Source organism: Podarcis gaigeae (assembly GCF_964106915.1).
Source record: "Podarcis gaigeae genome assembly, chromosome: 4".
NCBI lineage: Eukaryota > Metazoa > Chordata > Lepidosauria > Squamata > Lacertidae > Podarcis > Podarcis gaigeae.
In genome coordinates, this window is record NC_139677.1 from 106,180,317 (window position 1) to 106,197,047 (window position 16,731).

At 48.9% G+C, this 16,731-nt stretch overlaps 3 protein-coding genes across 6 annotated transcripts in view; 2 read left to right on the forward strand and 1 right to left on the reverse strand.

The window, feature by feature from the left end:
* Nucleotides 1-16,731, forward strand: part of LOC310843215 (uncharacterized protein) — a 292,631-nt gene that overhangs the window by 208,325 nt on the left and 67,575 nt on the right. The window lies entirely within an intron of this gene.
* LOC310843373 (uncharacterized protein) overlaps nucleotides 1-16,731 on the reverse strand; it is a 50,760-nt gene that overhangs the window by 2,261 nt on the left and 31,768 nt on the right. The window contains exons 1-5 of one of the 2 annotated variants that reach the window (XM_083736669.1): nucleotides 6,635-6,722; nucleotides 4,917-5,409; nucleotides 4,640-4,721; nucleotides 4,273-4,355; nucleotides 3,223-3,349 (exon numbers count right to left, since the gene is read on the reverse strand). In XM_083736669.1, coding sequence (XP_083592795.1) covers nucleotides 3,223-3,349; nucleotides 4,273-4,355; nucleotides 4,640-4,721; nucleotides 4,917-5,318 — 694 coding nt within the window. In that variant the 5' untranslated portion in view covers nucleotides 5,319-5,409; nucleotides 6,635-6,722. Of the gene's footprint in view, nucleotides 1-3,222; nucleotides 3,350-4,272; nucleotides 4,356-4,639; nucleotides 4,722-4,916; nucleotides 5,410-6,634; nucleotides 6,723-16,731 lie in introns of those variants that run through there. The other variant, XM_083736670.1, reaches the window with a different exon arrangement.
* LOC310843604 (olfactory receptor 52E4-like) lies at nucleotides 10,814-12,146 on the forward strand. The gene has a single exon (XM_083737199.1). It carries the CDS (start codon nucleotides 11,108-11,110, stop codon nucleotides 12,137-12,139), a length of 1,032 nt encoding a protein of 343 aa, XP_083593325.1. The 5' UTR covers nucleotides 10,814-11,107; the 3' UTR covers nucleotides 12,140-12,146.

Consider the following 16,731-nt stretch of genomic DNA (forward strand, 5'->3'; position numbering starts at 1 on the left):
AGGCAAGTGACAATGGACGAGTGGAGACACTGTCCCTACATGACAGAAGAAAATCATCTGGGTGGATACAAGGTGACATGCTGCAATGTAATGTGAAGTTGAGTGCAAGGACTGGTCTAAATGTTAGAATTCTAAGGAAAAAGCCATTGTATCTCTCAAGCAAAGGTTGAAAAGATTAAACCCATGTTAACTGGACAGCGGAACAATGGGACAATGTTATTTGGTGTGATGAGACCCAAATCTCCTTGCTTGGTAGTGATGGCATGACATACGCGAGGAGAAGAATCAGAGAAGATTTACATCCTACTTGCATTACACCGACCGTGAAACACCCAGATAGTGTGTTGATCTGGGGTTGTATGGCAGCAAAAGGTGTGGGCAAAATTTACGTCATTAATGGGAATGTAAATGCCCTAAAATGCATAAATGAAATACTTGCGCCCAAACTGAAGCGTTCCTCAGGTGATCTTTTCCCAGATGCTGAAGCATATTGTCAGGGAACTGCCATCGGTTCAGGAGGGAGGGAGGAAAAGCCGAATGGATTACAGAAAGCCTCCAGGGATCATGGGAAGCAGCTCCTCTTCAACAGAGGAGAGTAAACACGCCTCCACTGGAGCGGAGCTGCAGGAGTCGCAAGAGGCAAGGCGGTGCCAGGACAACTTGCCTGGGGAAAGCGGGGAGGAGAGGGGTCCTCCATTACCCACACTCTCCTTGCGCAGAAAGCATCCGTGCAGAGAGGGGAGGCGCAGACTGGGCGTCAAGAAGCTGCTTTGCTGGGGAAAGTTTAGGAACCGCCCACTCACGGATTCTGCCAGCGACTGAGTCAGCCACGGGAGAGTGGCGCTCCGGACAGATAAGGTTTATTTTAGCAGCAAAAGCAAGGCTTCACAGCCAAGCAAGGAGATATTTGCCTGCTTGCTCTCGAGCAACCCCTTGGAAACATTCCACACACACACATATATATGTATTCTATTTTATACATCAACAGGATTCCGCTCCATGTCATGTTGCTGCTGTGTGCAAAAGGTGCTTTCAAGATAAAGATATTTCACTGCTAGAATGGCCTGGGAATAGCCCAAACTTTAACCCAATCAGAAATCTATGGAGCCGACTAAAGAAACTTGTTAGTCAGAAGCAACCCAGCAATAAAGTCCAATTAACAGAGGCAATAATTTAATCTTTGTTTCACTTTATTACAGCTGCAGAACTAAAAACTTGGTTCACTTCATGGGAAGGCATTGTAAGGCCATAATTAAAGCTAAAGGTTGCCAATGGTTATGACTGCTGTTATAATAAATACTCCTTCATAAATGTTCTTTCATTACATTCTTCATTAAATTATCTTTCCATTGATATATAATTTTATGGTATTACTCCACACAAAAGTGGTGTTATGAGCCATCAAACCTCAGAAATACACTATTCACAAAAGGTTTCCACAATTATGGCCACTAGGAGAAGTTGTTCACTTTAAAGTTAATGTTCTTTTTATATGCGATCAGATTATTATTATTTATGCTTCATGTTTATAAATGTGTTGGAAGCCATGTTTATATATGTGTTGGGGCAACCCAGCCAAATGGGCAGGGTATAAATAAAAAATATTATGATTACTACAGTGGTACATCGATTTAAGAGCAGCCCTGTTCCGGAAAAGATTAAGTTTGTAAAGCATCTTCATCATCAGCGTCATCAGCATCACTGCTACTAAACCATCAGAAGATGCAGACATTGCGTCTTCCTTGCCTCAGGAGACAACGAAAGTCAGAAAGAACAAAGAAACAGCTTTCCCGGATGTTGAGAAAGCTCATCCCCAGATGCAGGACACTCTGAGCTGTTAACCCTGTAAGCTCTAAACTTCACAACTTATCTTTCCTAACAATTCTGAAGCTGACATTTAAGATGGCTTGGGCAGTTCAGACCAGCCCGGTCGTGGTAGAAAAAGGAATAATTTGAGGAAGATTGTTCAAAGAAAAAACTGTAAGTTACTATTTATTGTGGGGGTGTTATGTTCCCAGGTGCTATAGGGGCCACGGTTGAGCTCTGTGAAAAGAGATGAGGTTGGTCGCATAGAGGTATTTTTTGAATTTCCAGGCTGATATGATGATCCCTATGCAAAAGCCTTTGACTGTGTCGACCACAGCAAACTATGGCAAGTTCTTAAAGAAATGGGAGTGCCTGATCACCTCATCTGTCTCCTGAGAAATCTCTATGTGGGACAAGAAGCTACAGTTAGAACTGGATATGGGACAACTGATTGGTTCAAAATTGGGGAAGGTGTACGACAAGGCTGCATATTGTCTCCCTGCTTATTTAACTTATATGCAGAATTCATCATGCGAAAGGCTAGGCTGGATGAATCCCAAGCCGGAATTAAGATCGCCGGAAGAAATATCAACAACCTCAGATAAGCAGATGACACAACCCTGATGGCAGAAAGTGAGGAGGAATTAAAAAACCTTTTAATGAGGGTGAAAGAGGAGAGCGCAAAATATGGTTTGAAGCTCAACATCAAAAAAACCAAGATCATGGCCACTGGTCCCATCACCTCCTGGCAAATAGAAAGGGAAGAAATGGAGGCAGTGAGAGATTTTACTTTCTTGGGCTCCGTGATCACTGCAGATGGTGACAGCAGTCACGAAATTAAAAGACGCCTGCTCCTTGGGAGAAAGGCGATGGCAAACCTAGACAGCATCTTAAAAAGCAGAGACATCACCTTGCCAACAAAGGTCCGTATAGTTAAAGCCATGGTTTTCCCATTAGTGATGTATGGAGGTGAGAGCTGGACCATAAAGAAGGCTGATCGCCGAAGAATTGATGCTTTTGAATTCTGGTGCTGGAGGAGACTCTTGAGAGTCCCATGGACAGCAAGAAGATCCAACCTCTCCATTCAGATGGAAATCAGCCCTGAGTGTTCACTGGAAGGACAGATCGTGAAGCTGAGGCTCCAGTACTTTGGCCACCTCATGAGAAGAGAAGACTCCCTGGAGAAGACCCTGATGCTGGGAAAGATGGAGGGCACAAGGAGAAGGGGATGACAGAGGACGAGATAGTTGGATGGTGTTCTCGAAGCCACAAACATGAGTCTGACCAAACTGTGGGAGGCGGTGGAAGACAGGAGTGCCTGGCATGCTCTGATCCAGGGGGTCACGAAGAGTCGGACACGACTAAACGACTAAACAACAACAACAACAACAATGACGATCCCACAGGAAGCCTTACCAAGAGAGGCCACGATCCCATGAGTCTCCCCCATGACGTCCTTATGCAGAGCTCTCTGGTCAGGATCCAGCAACGCCCACTCCTCATCCGTGAAACGTACAGCAACATCTTCAAAGCACACTGGACCCTAAAAGAAAAAAGGAAATGTCCTCCTCTAAGGCAGCAGAAATTTGATCTGCTACATAATGCTCTGTTGTTTCCTTCCTGTGAATTGCGGTGTTGTTTCAATAGGATTGTTTTGCAGCACATTTTAATTATGGGTGCTTATTTTATGTATCCGTTTTTGTGCAAATAGGTGTTACTCCTCCTTGTGTTTCCCAAGTCATTCTGCCTACGCAAGCGTTCCAGTTTCCCCAATGGAAGGATCCACTTTCTCCTCTCCTTGTCAGCTGTTCTGGGAAGGTTCCCTCCCAATGCCCTAGAGCCAAATTCAAGGGGTTCATGGGGGCATGGAGAGGGGGAGGAATGGGGGGCAGGCCCCATTTTCCAGCGGATGGGGCTGGTTAGGTGAATCCAGGCCGCTATTTGTTCTCATTTGTCCACTGCTTAGAAACCAATTTTTGCATTCAGTTATCAATCTAGAAATAAAATAAGCCTGTTTTTGATGGCCATCTGTCTTGGATGATCTAGCAGAGATTCCTGCATTGCAGGGGGTCTCCTGGCTCTGAGAGACAAGCAGGGAGGGTGGCTTCTGGCAGAAGGAGAGGGAGCCACCGGTGGCTCCTCCTTCTCCTGACTCAGCCTCTCGACCTTCTTCTCCCACTCGCCTCCTTCCTCTTCTGCCTCTGATTCTGCACTGCATTCTGCCACAGAGTCTCCCAGCTCACTAAGCCCTGTTACCTCTTTAGCTTCTGACATCTCCTCTTCCCAGGCTTCTCCCTCTTCTCCCTCTGATAACTCATCCTTCTTCCACGTCCACTTCTTGGACTCTGAGCCATCTTCCCTTCCTGGTTCCCTGGCTGCTTCCTCCCACCATTCCTCTGTGCCCAACCAGTCCATGACATTGCTCCATCCCTCGGCCTCTGTCCCCACAAGGCAGCTTCCCCTGACCTGGTCTGGTTCCACAGCCGCTGCTTCCCTTCTGCCCCCATGAAAAGGCGGATCAGGAGGTTTTGCTGGTATCATTCTGTCACCTGCAAGAGAGAAAAGGTTAGCAGGATGCCAGGAGTGCCTGCATCTCTCACAGGTGAAACAGGGCATCTCTAACCACAGATGGGCCTTTGAGAAAGCCTTACCTGCTGAGAGTATTTGGACGTTTGTGCCCATTCCATATGTTAGTTGTGCAGAAATACATCTCCCCTCCTCTGGACCCTTGTTCCCGACTGTCTCCCCCCAAAACAAGATGAAAAGAACCCTCAGATGAGTTGGGAAACCAACAGAACGAGGCCAAACAGAGAAAAGCCACCTTCCTCCTTACCCAGTGGCCTCTCTCTGGTGTCCAACGGAGGCCTCTCTGCCTCACAGGAATCCAGGTCCATTTCTGCAAAGAGATCCTTTCCCTGAAAAAGAAACAAGGATTCAAAACAGAGAATGGGGAGAAATACTAGAAAGAGAATGACAAAGATTTGAAGGGTGTTAGATCTCATTCCATGGATGCCTTGCAGAAAAAGCATGGGCCATCAGCAGACCATTATGGGATGTTTTCTGTCCTGTTTGGAGCCCCTTGGGAGTATCCAGAGGAAAGTCTCTCTCACCTGCTTTCTCTCCTCTGCCTGACTCAGGAGAAAACCTTCGGCCAGGGCCACTGCCTGCGAACTGGTCTCCGCTCCACAGTCCCTCACCCAGCTCTCCATCTCCGGGGGAAGGACAGCCAGGAACTGTTCCAAAATCACCAGGTCCAGCATCTCAGCTTTTGTGTGCCTTTCTGGCTTCAGCCACTGATGGCAAAGGTGGTAGAGTCGGCTGCAAACCTCTCGGGGTCCTTTGGCCTCCTGGCAGCAGAACTGCCTCAACTGCTGGCTCTGCTCCTCTGAGTGGAGGGTGTCCTCCTCACCCAGGATCTTCTGCACAGAGTTTTCCCAGAACCCCCCACTGCTCCCACTTTGGATGTCATGGCCTCTTCCTGTTTCAGGGCCAGCTGAATCTCGATGATCCATCTGTGCTCTCAGGAAGCCTCTGAGAGATTGGAAGGAACCCTTTGGTCTCCTGCCAAGTTCTCTCTGTCTTAAGGAGAGGCGCTAGCAAATCCTACAAAGCAAATACATTGTTCTGTTACAAAAGTTGTCTAATATCAGGAGAAGAAAAAGGTTCCTTGAGGAAGCATGGATGAGTCTTGCTGGGAACTAGGGCTGGACTGCACCACATCCCAGATCATTAGCTATCTTGGGGGGGGGGGGGGGGGAGGAAGAGGAGTAAGAAGAGAAGAAATATGTCTCTAGCCTTCTAGCAATGCAAAATGTGGAGGCAACGGAAGGGATTTCTGGGAGATGAATCAGCCTGGTTTCTCCTGCCTTCCAGTCAATGAGTGAAGTCTGAACTGACTGATAAGGGAGTCATTTGTATCTTGTGAAAAATGGATGCTTGGCTCTAGTGGGGGTCCTCACCCGGGGGTCCTCAGGAGTTGTTCTCCCCCCACCCCCACTCCCCTGCTTCTGTCTCCTTTTTTGCACTTGAACTCTCTGCCACTCTCCAGGCAGACCCCTTGGGGGGGGGGTCACTTTTTCCTTGCTGTGAGGGCCAGGTATGTATCTGGCCAACCCCCTGAGGGCCAAGTGGACAGGGCCAAAGACATCTCTCTTGAAATTTAGGCTGACAATTTATTATGATTATTCTCTTAGAAGGCTTAACACACGCACAGCCATTGATGCCAAGGTCCCTGGAGGCTCAGTGAGGAGCAGCGCCCATTTCCAGCAACAATCCCTTTGGGACAGACAGGATGTGGTCCTGGGATGCCCTGCTCTGGGTGCGAGGGGATTGCTGCAGTGGCCTCCGTGGGGAGCTGCCCTGGGAGACACTGGGAAACTGGTCCCCAATGCAGCAGCCAGACTATGGGCTGGGGTCCCTCTCCTTATTCCTGGCCTTTCTCTCCCATCTTTTTTTTGGGGGGGGGGCCTAGTCCACCTCCTCGTCCAGCTTTGGAAAACCATTTGCACATTTTTCGTCCGTTGTGCAATGAGGCTGAGCGACGTCACACAGAGTTAAAGTCCCAGGGACCCCTTTGTTTAAAGAAGGGAGATCTTTTCTGAAGCGGGGGGGGGGCGGGGGGCCAAATGAGTTTGGGATCCTCTGATCTCCAGGAAGGAGAGCGTGGCAGACCTGGCCCCTCCCTGGCAGGACCCTCCCGTCCCTGACTTGGGGTGTCCCCCCCCCCCTTGCAGGAGCAGATCAGGCCCCCAGGCACCCTCCCCTGCTGCAGCCCTGCCCCCCCCGTCCCCCCCACTGCACCCTCTGGGAGGAGAGAGAGGAGACTCACCAGATCCCAGGAGGGGAGAGCGAGGCAGCCCTTGCAGGAGAGACACCAAAGCACGAAAGGACTGGGGAGGGAGGGAGGGGCCTTGGCTGTGGAGGACCTGCCCCCCCTTGCTTCCTGGCCTCTCTAGGAAGGCAGCTCGGTTCCCTTTAACCCTTGCAAAGCCGAGTCCCTCCAGCTCAGCCCTCTCTCGCTTGGCAGAAACTCATAATCTTATTATTTGTTATTCATTCGGGGGGCAGCTGCCCCCTGGCTCCGCCAATGCCCAGATATCCTTTTGGGGGTGAGGCTCTTGGCTGGACTCTGAGCATCTCCCTCCCTTGGCCAGAAACCAGAGGAAGAGCCTGCAGGGAAAAGGGCTTTGCAGGAGGCAAGGAAGCTCCTCCTGGAATTCAGGAGTGGAGAGAGAGGAGGGGATCCCAGGGTCATCTAGTCCCACCCCCAGCAATGCAGGAATCTCAGCTCAAGCATCCATGGCAGATGGCCGTCCGATCTCTGCTGAGAAACCTCCAAGGAAGGAGAGTCCCCACCTCCCAAGGGAGACCTTTCCCCTGCCCAACTGCTCTTAGATGTCCCTCAAGGCAGCCGGTCCTGAGTTCTAGCCCTGCTGAAACAATCACACTGGCTGCCAAGGAGGAACCAAGCGAAGTTCATAATAAATAAATCCTATTCTCATCATAAATGAGTAATATTTTCCTATGCATGCTTTTAATACTAATATACAAATATATGCCATTCCCTTTTCCAGAAACGCTTAATTGCTAATTCAATGGACTGAAAATGGATGGTTGTTGTTATTATTATATTTAGGGAAGCTTTTAATGTTTGATGGACTATTGTATTTTAATATTTTGTTGGAATCCGCCCAGAGTGGCTGGGGAAACCCAACCAGATGGGCAGAGTATAAATGTATTATTATTATTATTATTATTATTATTATTATTATTATTATTATTATTTATTAAATTGATCAGGTGAGTTTTCTCCTTTCGAAAGAGGCAGGTGGAATATCCACGCTTGCTAATAGCATAACATTGAAAGGCTAGTGAAATATGGGGAGCCCTAGAGCACCTGCTTGGCATGCCGAACGTCCCAGGGTCAACCCCTGACATCTCCTGCAAGGGCTGGACAAAATCCCTGCCTGAAACTCTGGGGAGCTGCTGCCAGTCAGTGTAGGCCAGGGGTCCTCATCCAGCCCGCCAGGGTCGTGAATCTGGCCTTCACGGCCATTTCAGAACCCGCCAAGTGTCCGAGACTGAAAGCATCTCGCCACCCGCTCAGTCAGTCCCTGCACAGCACTGAGGTAAACGCCACTAGCGTGGTGGCAGCTCTACCAATGAAAGGCCAGGGGGTTTCACCCGGGGACGGGGAAGTGAGGTGTTCCCAAAGTAAAGGAAAGATTGAACTCTGATTAATAAGAATACACACAGCAAGACTCTGGGAAGGGTGCGTATAATAATCTCTGTCTGTGTCTCTGTGTACTCTCTGTCTGGCCAGGAGGACAGCGATCATTATCACCTTTATGTGAAACCTGTTTCCTGGCCCTAAGATTAACATCCTAAGATTAACATATCAGAAAAGCTACAGCAAAGAAACTGCCCACTGTCTATGATGACCCAGGACGCCTGTCTGTCTAAGTGGGTACGTGACTTGTGAAGAAAGAGAAATAGAACAGGGATGCAGAGAGGTGGATTGATCAAGAATCATATCAAAATAGTTTAAACCCAGTCAACGCAATGCTTTCATTGCTGACACAGATGGCTTACTCTATATTTGTTATAATTCCTCATAGCAATCCCACCTGATCACTACAGCAAGTGTTGTCTTTTGGCTTGAAGAGCGAAGCTGAGGTTGGAGGAGGAAGGCAGACTTGGGTCACTTCTATTTCATTACATAGACGTTTACTTCAAAGGTGGGAGAAGGAAGTATAGTCCTATTTCTGTGAGTGGAGCAGCAGTCTTTCCACTCATGTGGTTTACATGCTCTGAAAGTTGGGATCTGTTTTGAGATTTAAATTTTAAAAGGGTGGAGTGGAACTGGATATTGACCATCTTGTTAGTCTGGGGAGCCACATTCTGGTTGAAGGAGGCCAGGATTGGCCCCCAAGGCTTGGGATGTCCCTCCTCCCCTGCAGTAGGACTTGGAATCCAGGAGAAAACTCTTGGAATAGCCTTGCCAGGTGCTCAGGGACGGACTCACCTGTGTCCCCATGTCCTTCTCTTTGCAAATGTGCTGCGGTTTCACATCCCTCCACCCGGGGTGAGTATTGGGGAGAACCAGAGCAGGGATCAGACCTGTCCTCCTTGCCCCCCACTCTGCACTCTGGGATATGGAGAAGCCCTCCCTTCGTGAGGAACTGACAGCCTGACTTTTGCCTTTCTGCCAGCTCACCTACAGATTAACACAGCAAGGTGTGCTCTGCTGAGCCACAGAGTCAAAGGTCTACTGGCAGCTGCATTGTGGATGGAGGAGCATCCCTCAGATCTGACTCCACTTGGCTGACCAGAAAGCAGCATTTATAGTGTTTCTGTGGAGTTGTTTTTCTCTTTAACAATCAGCCATTAATTTCCCCTTTAACTGGTTTTTACTAGTCTTGTGGTCAGTTCCCATTCCTGTGCATGTTACACTGGCCTCACTTAATAATGGGCCTAACCAGGGTCTTTTTCCAGCCAGAACTTGCTGGAACTCAGTTCTGGCCCCTCTTGGGTGGGTGCCATTGCCACTCTAAGAAAACGAGTTGCCCTAGCTCAGTTCCCCATTCTTTTAAAAAATAAAAATCTGACCATTTATACTCATCAATGCATACAGGTACCACACTGTTTTATTCTCTGCCTGCCAACCCACCTATCTGGTATTCCTGCTCTGCCCATTACAGGATTCTCAGCTGTGAAGCTGTTGTCTCTTTCAAACTACCTTCTGTTCCACTCTTCCCAAGTCTGCTGGAGATGTAGAATGATAAAGAATCCGAAGCCTGGACGTGGGGTTGGGGTCCGCTCTCCACAGTCCCCCTGACTCTGTAAACTTGGAAGAGATCCTCCAGGTGTGGGCGGTTTGGATGCCATGGGAATTGGGATGGAACAAAGCTCTTTCTACAGTGAAACAGCCCCCCGAGATGTCCACCCTAGCGCCTCCACGGTGCTTTTTTCTGGGGGTACGCACACCCCTAAACATTTTGTGAATCTTTGTACTTTTGTCCATTTACTGTGTTTATTTTTCCTGATTTGAACTATAAAATGGTGGTTTTCTTGTGTCAAAATGAGAGTACCCCTAAACTTTTTTTTTAAAGAAAAAAAGCACTGGTTAGATCTGCCCAAGGCCACATGCGGAATCCCTGACAGAGGGTGGACTTGAACCCAGGTCTCAGTGGGGTTTGTCTGGGAACAGAACACAGTTGTGTTTTCCCTTCAATACTTGTAATACCAGCTGTGTTTTTAGTTCTGGAAACTAAAGCAACAATATTCCCTAAGTCCTTGTACATCGGCACCAGGAGCCTTGCCCTTCCTCAAGCTGTGTTGTCTCAAAGGGATTCCTTGCAAGTTCTACAAAGGAGGCTTCTGCACACAGACCCACAACCTCTCACTCCCAACCATCTGTCCACCCTAGCGCCTCCAGAGAAACACTATAAATGCTGCTTTCTGGTCAGCCAAGTGGAGTCAGATCTGAGGGATGCTCCTCCATCCACAATGCAGCTGCCAGTAGACCTTTGACTCTGTGGCTCAGCAGAGCACACCTTGCTGTGTGAATCTGTAGGTGAGCTGGCAGAACAAAAGGTCCTATCAAGGTGAGTGGAAAGGAGGGGAGTAATAGAATCATAGAACTGACAAGTTGGAAGGAGCACAAGGTGCTTCTAGTCCAATTCCCCACACTGAGGGACTTTTTTGCCCAACATGGGGCCTGACCCTGAGATTTAGAGGCTGAGATGGGGAGGGAGGGGCAGTTGGTAGGACCATTTTTTGAAGGGGGAGGGCAGCAAGTTAGCTCTTCTTCCAAGGAACCTTTGTTGCAATTGGCATGTCCAGCTCTGGTCACTGTGGAGCTGCAAAAGGTGAATGAGGAGATTAGGGTATTTGGAGGTGGAGGAATCAGGTTCCCCGCAGAGAAAGGCTGGTTTTGATGAAGGAGACATTAGTGGGAAATGTGGTGGTGGTGGCGGGGGGGACGGACACACACGACAGAAGAATACAGAACCATGTACAGGATGAGGAAAGTGGAGAGCCGCCACCCCCACCAGTTTTGTCAGACTAAATTGGCCCAATGAATTGATGGGTGGGAGAGGAGGGGCAGACAGGAAAGTTCCTCATACAGCAGCGTGCAGACTGCTTTTTTCATTTTCTTTGTTCGGACACAGGGACCTACACTCTGGCCAAATCCAGCTAGCAGGCTCATCCCCTCCACACAAACACACAATTGTTTTCTTAACATGAAACAGGATTGCTGGGAAAGGGTCTATGTGTCCATGAGGAGCCATGGAGGAAAATGCTGGCCTGTTTTCTTCTTCTTGGCAGGGTCTCAGTGATCTGTTCTCTGGCTGGGTCCAGGAGGAGAATGCCTCTTTTGAATGCCACCCACTTTTATTCCCCCACCTTCATCCTGCTGGGGGTCCCGGGGCTGGAGGCGCTTCACTCCTGGATCTCCATCCCCTTCTGCCTCGGCTACCTCGTTGCTCTCGTGGGCAACTGCACCATCCTCTTCATCATCAAAACGGAGGCCAGCCTCCACCAGCCCATGTTCTACTTCCTCTCCGTCCTTTCGGCCATCGACCTGGGCCTCTCCACCTCCACTCTGCCCAAGATGCTGGCCATCTTCTGGTTTGGCCTTGGGGAGATCAGCCATGGGGCCTGCCTGGCTCAGATGTTCTTCATCCACAGCTTCACGGGGATGGAGTCTGTCGTGCTGCTAGCCATGGCCTTTGACAGGTACGTGGCCATCTGTGACCCTCTGAGATACACCACCATCTTGACCAAGGCAAGGGTAGCCTGGATGTGTGCTTCCGTTGTGCTGAGGACATTCCTATTTGTGCTGCCCATTGCCCTCTTGACTCTCCGCCTGCCCTTCTGCAGCAACCACATCATCCTTGCCCACACCTACTGTGAGCACATGGGCATTGCCAAGCTGGCCTGTGCCGACATCCGGATCAATATGATTTATGGCTTGTTCACTATTACCATCCTCATGCTTGATGTGGTCCTCATTCTTTTGTCCTATGTGCTGATCTTGCAGTCTGTTTTCCGGCTCCCCTCCAAAGAGGCCCGGCTCAAATCCTTGGGCACTTGTGGCTCTCATGTTGCAGTCATTTGTGTCTTCTACACTCCTGCCTTCTTCTCCTTCCTCACCCACCGCTTCGGACGCAACATCCCCCATTATGCACATATCCTCATTGCCAATCTCTACCTCATTTTGCCCCCGGTGCTCAACCCCGTCATTTACGGCATCCGGACCCGGGAGCTGCGCAGCAGGATCCTGCACTTCTTGTTCTCCAAAAGGGCGCCTTTGTCCAACGTCTCCTGATTATCCTGCCTTGCAGGGGGTTGGACTAGATGACCCCCAGGGTCCCTCTGACCAGTGTCATATGGGAGGCATCTACCGAGCATGTCTCGGGGAGTCCCTTTTATTGAATATTACAGCATTGCCACATATGTGCTTGTTGCTGATTGGTTAACACAAGTACAAAGCAAAGGTTGCATATAAGCATTGATCACCAATAGATTAAAGGTTGGGAAAGGGAACACAGAATTGGACAGGCATGAAAACCGCCTTATTAAATTATAACTAGTGATTAATATATAGCATTCATCCGTAGATGTGGTCAACCAAGCACTAAGAACAGGTCAGAATGCAATGTCTCATGAACTCAATGTGAACTGAACATTCGAGGGTGATGAAGGAATGTCTCAGCTTAAAATGGTTTTTCCAGAGTCATGTGCAGAAGCAAAACTTCCCATCACTCTACGATTCTATTTTGCATTCCTACAATCTGTTGAGTGGGAATTCAGATATATAACATGCTCTACGTAATCCCAGTGTTTTGTAAGGCTGGGAGAGAAACCCCAGAGAGCGGTTGCTGCCAATCAGTGTAGGCCATCCTGAGGTAGATGGATCAACGGTCTGATTCAGAACTCTCTGCAGTTCTTTGATCCTGGCAAGCTGGACTCTGGCCCAAATCACTGCAGTGCAATTTGGGGCAGCGGATCAGGAGGGGCAAGAACTTTTCAACAATGTGCACCAGAATTGTTGTTGTTGCTCTTGTTGTCCTGCCTTTCTCTCTGACAGGGGCTCAGGGCGCAGAAATGGCTCCTCTTTCTTGAAGGACCCCACAGACCTCATGAGACACCCGAGAAGATTCCCTTGCTGCTTCTTTCATAAATCAGCAACAGAGGTTGCATTTCCTTATTTACAGGAGGGCTGTTGCTAAAGCACATAACATGGCCTTCACGCTTAGTCATGTATTAGGAACACAGGAACAAATTATTTGTGTGTGTGCATATTTGCCAACTACCCCCATCTCTGGGCAGTGAGACTCTAGGGGTCCCAGGTCCATATAGTTTTATTTACTCACAGGGGCTCACTCTGGGTCTTGCTTTCCTAGCTAGACAGCCTCCCCCATTAGCCTGGGTTGCCCCCCCCCCTTGCTGCAGCTCTTGCAACCCAGCTCCTTCTTTGGGGATGCTGAGGAGGACACTCAAGTGGCCAGAGAAGGCCCTTGTCTTGCCAAGAAACCTGTATGTGGGAATCGTGCATCCATAACGGGTTAATGTCTTCTGGAATTCTCTGGTGTCACCAGAAGACAAAGCTGTTTTTTTCAGTCAGTTCTGTCTGTTATCAACTGCAGAGGATGAGTAGCCTTGGGAGCCTCTTGGGGAGATGGAAGTGATGAAAGGACTTAATCCATGAGGGAGAGCTACTTGCTCTGAGATGGGACAACTTCGGGCAAAGGCCAGCAGAGAAGGGATGCTGTTGGCCACTAGTTTCTGTTCCTCCCCACTTTCCCAAAGGGCATAACATCTGAGGTCCTGTGGGTGGAAAGAGCGTCTCAGGGTCAGGGACCAGTCTGGGCCAAAACGGCCCTCAGCTGCCCCCACCACAGAGTCCCTGGTTCTTGTCTATATTATGTTGGTTTCTATTTCCCTCACTGTGCAGCAAGTGCAGTCACGGGACATTGTTTTGCCTTCCACAGTCAGAGTTACTGTTGGGTTCCCACGGGAATGGGAGACTGGATGTGACGTTCACTGGTTTCCTGTTTTTCACTGTTTCTCTCGGTGTTCTTTGTTTCCAAGAGGAGTTGCTTCTCTGCTCTCGCAGAGGCAAGATGCATGTTTGTATTCTCTTTTTTAAAAAATAAATTTTTATTAAGATTTTAAAGGTTACAGAAAAAAGGATATATATATATATATATATATACATAACAATCAAAGAAGAAAAAGAAAAAACAATACATATAGAAAAACATCATCAAAAAACTGAAAAAAGAAAAAGAAATGAGAAACAAGTCAAACCTTTACATCACTTACTTACATTCACTTACTTCCTTGACCTCCTCACACCTCCCATTTTTGTATTCTAATTCAGTTAAATACAGTGGTGCCCCGCAAGACGAACGGCTCGCAAGACGGAAAACCCGCTAGACGAAAGGGTTTTCCGTTTTGGAAGCGGTTCGCAAAACGAATTTCCCTATGGGCTTGCTTCGCAAGACGAAATGTCTTGCGAGTTCCTGCGGGTTTCCCCCCCTTTTTCCCCCCTTTTCCTAAGCTGCTAAGCCGCTTATCAGCTGATCCGCTGATAAGCCGCTTATCAGCTGATCCGCTAAAAGCTGCTAAACCGCTAATAGTGCTAATCCGCTAAGCTGTCAATGGGCTTGCTTTGCAAGACGAAAAAACCGCTATACGAAGAGCCTCACGGAACGGATTAATTTCGTCTTGCGAGGCACCACTGTATTTCAGCAAATCCTTCCAACTTTGTTTCTCCAGATAGCTCAGGTATGATTTTTTAGGCAATCTTTTATGGAAGCAGGAGGGACTTCATTATCAGAAAGTGTATGAATCTTTTTTATCTAACTCTGGAATGTATATGTGGAGTTTGGAACTGACAGGGTTAAAACTCCGTGGTGTCCTGTATCTGGGAGGAGCTTGACGCAGAGAAGTGCGTCACAGTCTGTGAGCAGAGTTGCTTTCACTTTTGACTGAGACGCAACACAGCTCCGAGGCTGCAGGCTGTGTGTGTGTGTGCTTTTGGAAGCACAGAGAAATGCCGGAAAGCTCTGATGGAATGAGACTGATTTATGGCTTGTAAATAAATGCTACTAGAGATAAGAACCAAACTGTCTCTGGACTTGATTTATCCCTTTTCTCACACGGACGCAGGACCGCTGCTACTCTGCTATCCTGCTAGGCCAGCTTCGGAGACACAGAGGCTGCGCAGGGAAGCCTGGCTGGACGCAGGATTTATATTCACACGAATAGGTCATGGGAGTTATGTGTTTCCTGACAAGTGTGAGAAGGGAGGAAGGCTGCCAGCTTTAAGTTGCTGTGATCTCCTGCCAGGAAGGGCAGTGGGAGATGCTGGAGAGCGGAACCAAAAGCCAAGAGAGACGGCTGCTTCGGAGGTCCAGCTTGCTGGCAGACGTGTGAGTATGCTTAAAGCCCAGGTGGGAGGAGATGGCTGCTTAGGCACAGCAGGGCCATGAGAGCTACAATATCCCCGGTGAAAGACTGAATGGGGCCAATTGGCAGGACTGGAGTGAGCACATATACTATTGGCTGGAGGGAAAGCAGCTGTGGGAATGCACGCAGGCCGATCCAGTCCAGGCCCAGCCTGAAGCAGACGTGGCTGATGCTCTGGAGAGAGAGCAGAGGGTGCTAGCCATTTTAAGGGCCAGTGTTGATGCTTGGCTGTTGCCAAAGCTCCAAGGGAAGAAGCCCTGGGTCGCGTGGCAGGCACTGAAGACGGCATGTCAGGCCGCAGTGGGAGCCAGACCAGAGGGGGCTGGAGGATGCCCATAGGGAGCACAAAGCCCAGGAGGGGCTGAGGGACGCCCAGAAAGCCCAGAGGAAGTTGGGGCTGTTTTGGGAAGCTGTTTCTATGCTTCAACACATCTGTGTGATGGACTGTGTGCTGGAGAAAGGCTGGGAGCTGGGAAGAGGAAGGTAGTAGCAGTCTGTTCCTCAGGCAGTTGGGCACCCAGGAGTGGGAGTGCAGGCCGATCCAAGAGCTCTGAGAAAGCCAAAGTCTCCAAGAGTTGTTTGTGCTCTGAGGCGAAGTCCAACAGCGAAGGGCATTGTTCTGCAGAGGCTCTGGAATGTAAGGTCAGCCACCTGCTAGGAAGACCGATAAGCAGCGGTTCTCAGACAGCGGCAATGCATGAGAACACCAGCAGCAGCCTTGCAGTAACCATGGCAACCAGGAAGGACACTGGCACAGGCCCCGGTGGGGGTGCGAGTGTCGCCATGGCAACCTTGGAAAACAGCCAGAGACACGTTTTATCTCTTGTCATCGATACGGGAGCCACCCACAGCCTAGTGCCATCTGGTGGGCTCCTGAGGAACTGCAAGACAGTTAAAACTGAACGCTATGTCAAATTAGCAGATGGGTCTCAGAGACCATTGACTGAATCTGGGTTTTTATATTGTTCTTTTTTGGATCATTGGGTGCAGGCTTTTGTGGTACCAGAGCTTGCACACTCTCTTTTAAGTGTGACATCACTAAATGCTGATGGGTTCGATGTTCTGTTTTCTAACAATTGTTGTTCCTTCTACAGGGATGGGAAGAAGATCTACAGTGTTGAGAGAAAAGACAGGCTCCTTATGGTGCAGATGCCTGTTGATAATGGAGCTGGTGGTAAAATGGGGCTGGTGGAAAATGGGGCTAGTGGAAAGTCCATTGAAGACACCCAAGTGCAGTGTGCAAATGTCCCACCACACGATGATTGTATACACTTATGGCACAGGAAATTTGGACACGTTGGGTGGTCGTATGTGAAAAAAGCCGCAGAGAACACAATTGGTTGTAGCTTCAAGGCATGTGACAAATACCTAGATTGTCAAGCCTGTAAGCAATCGAAGGTCACAACATGCACATACCCCAGGTCAGAGAGGAGAACCAGCAAA

Excerpts from the sequence above, each read along its gene's own strand:
- LOC310843604 (XM_083737199.1), top strand. The coding sequence starts at position 11,108 with ATGCTGGCCTGTTTTCTTCTTCTTGGCAGGGTCTCAGTGATCTGTTCT.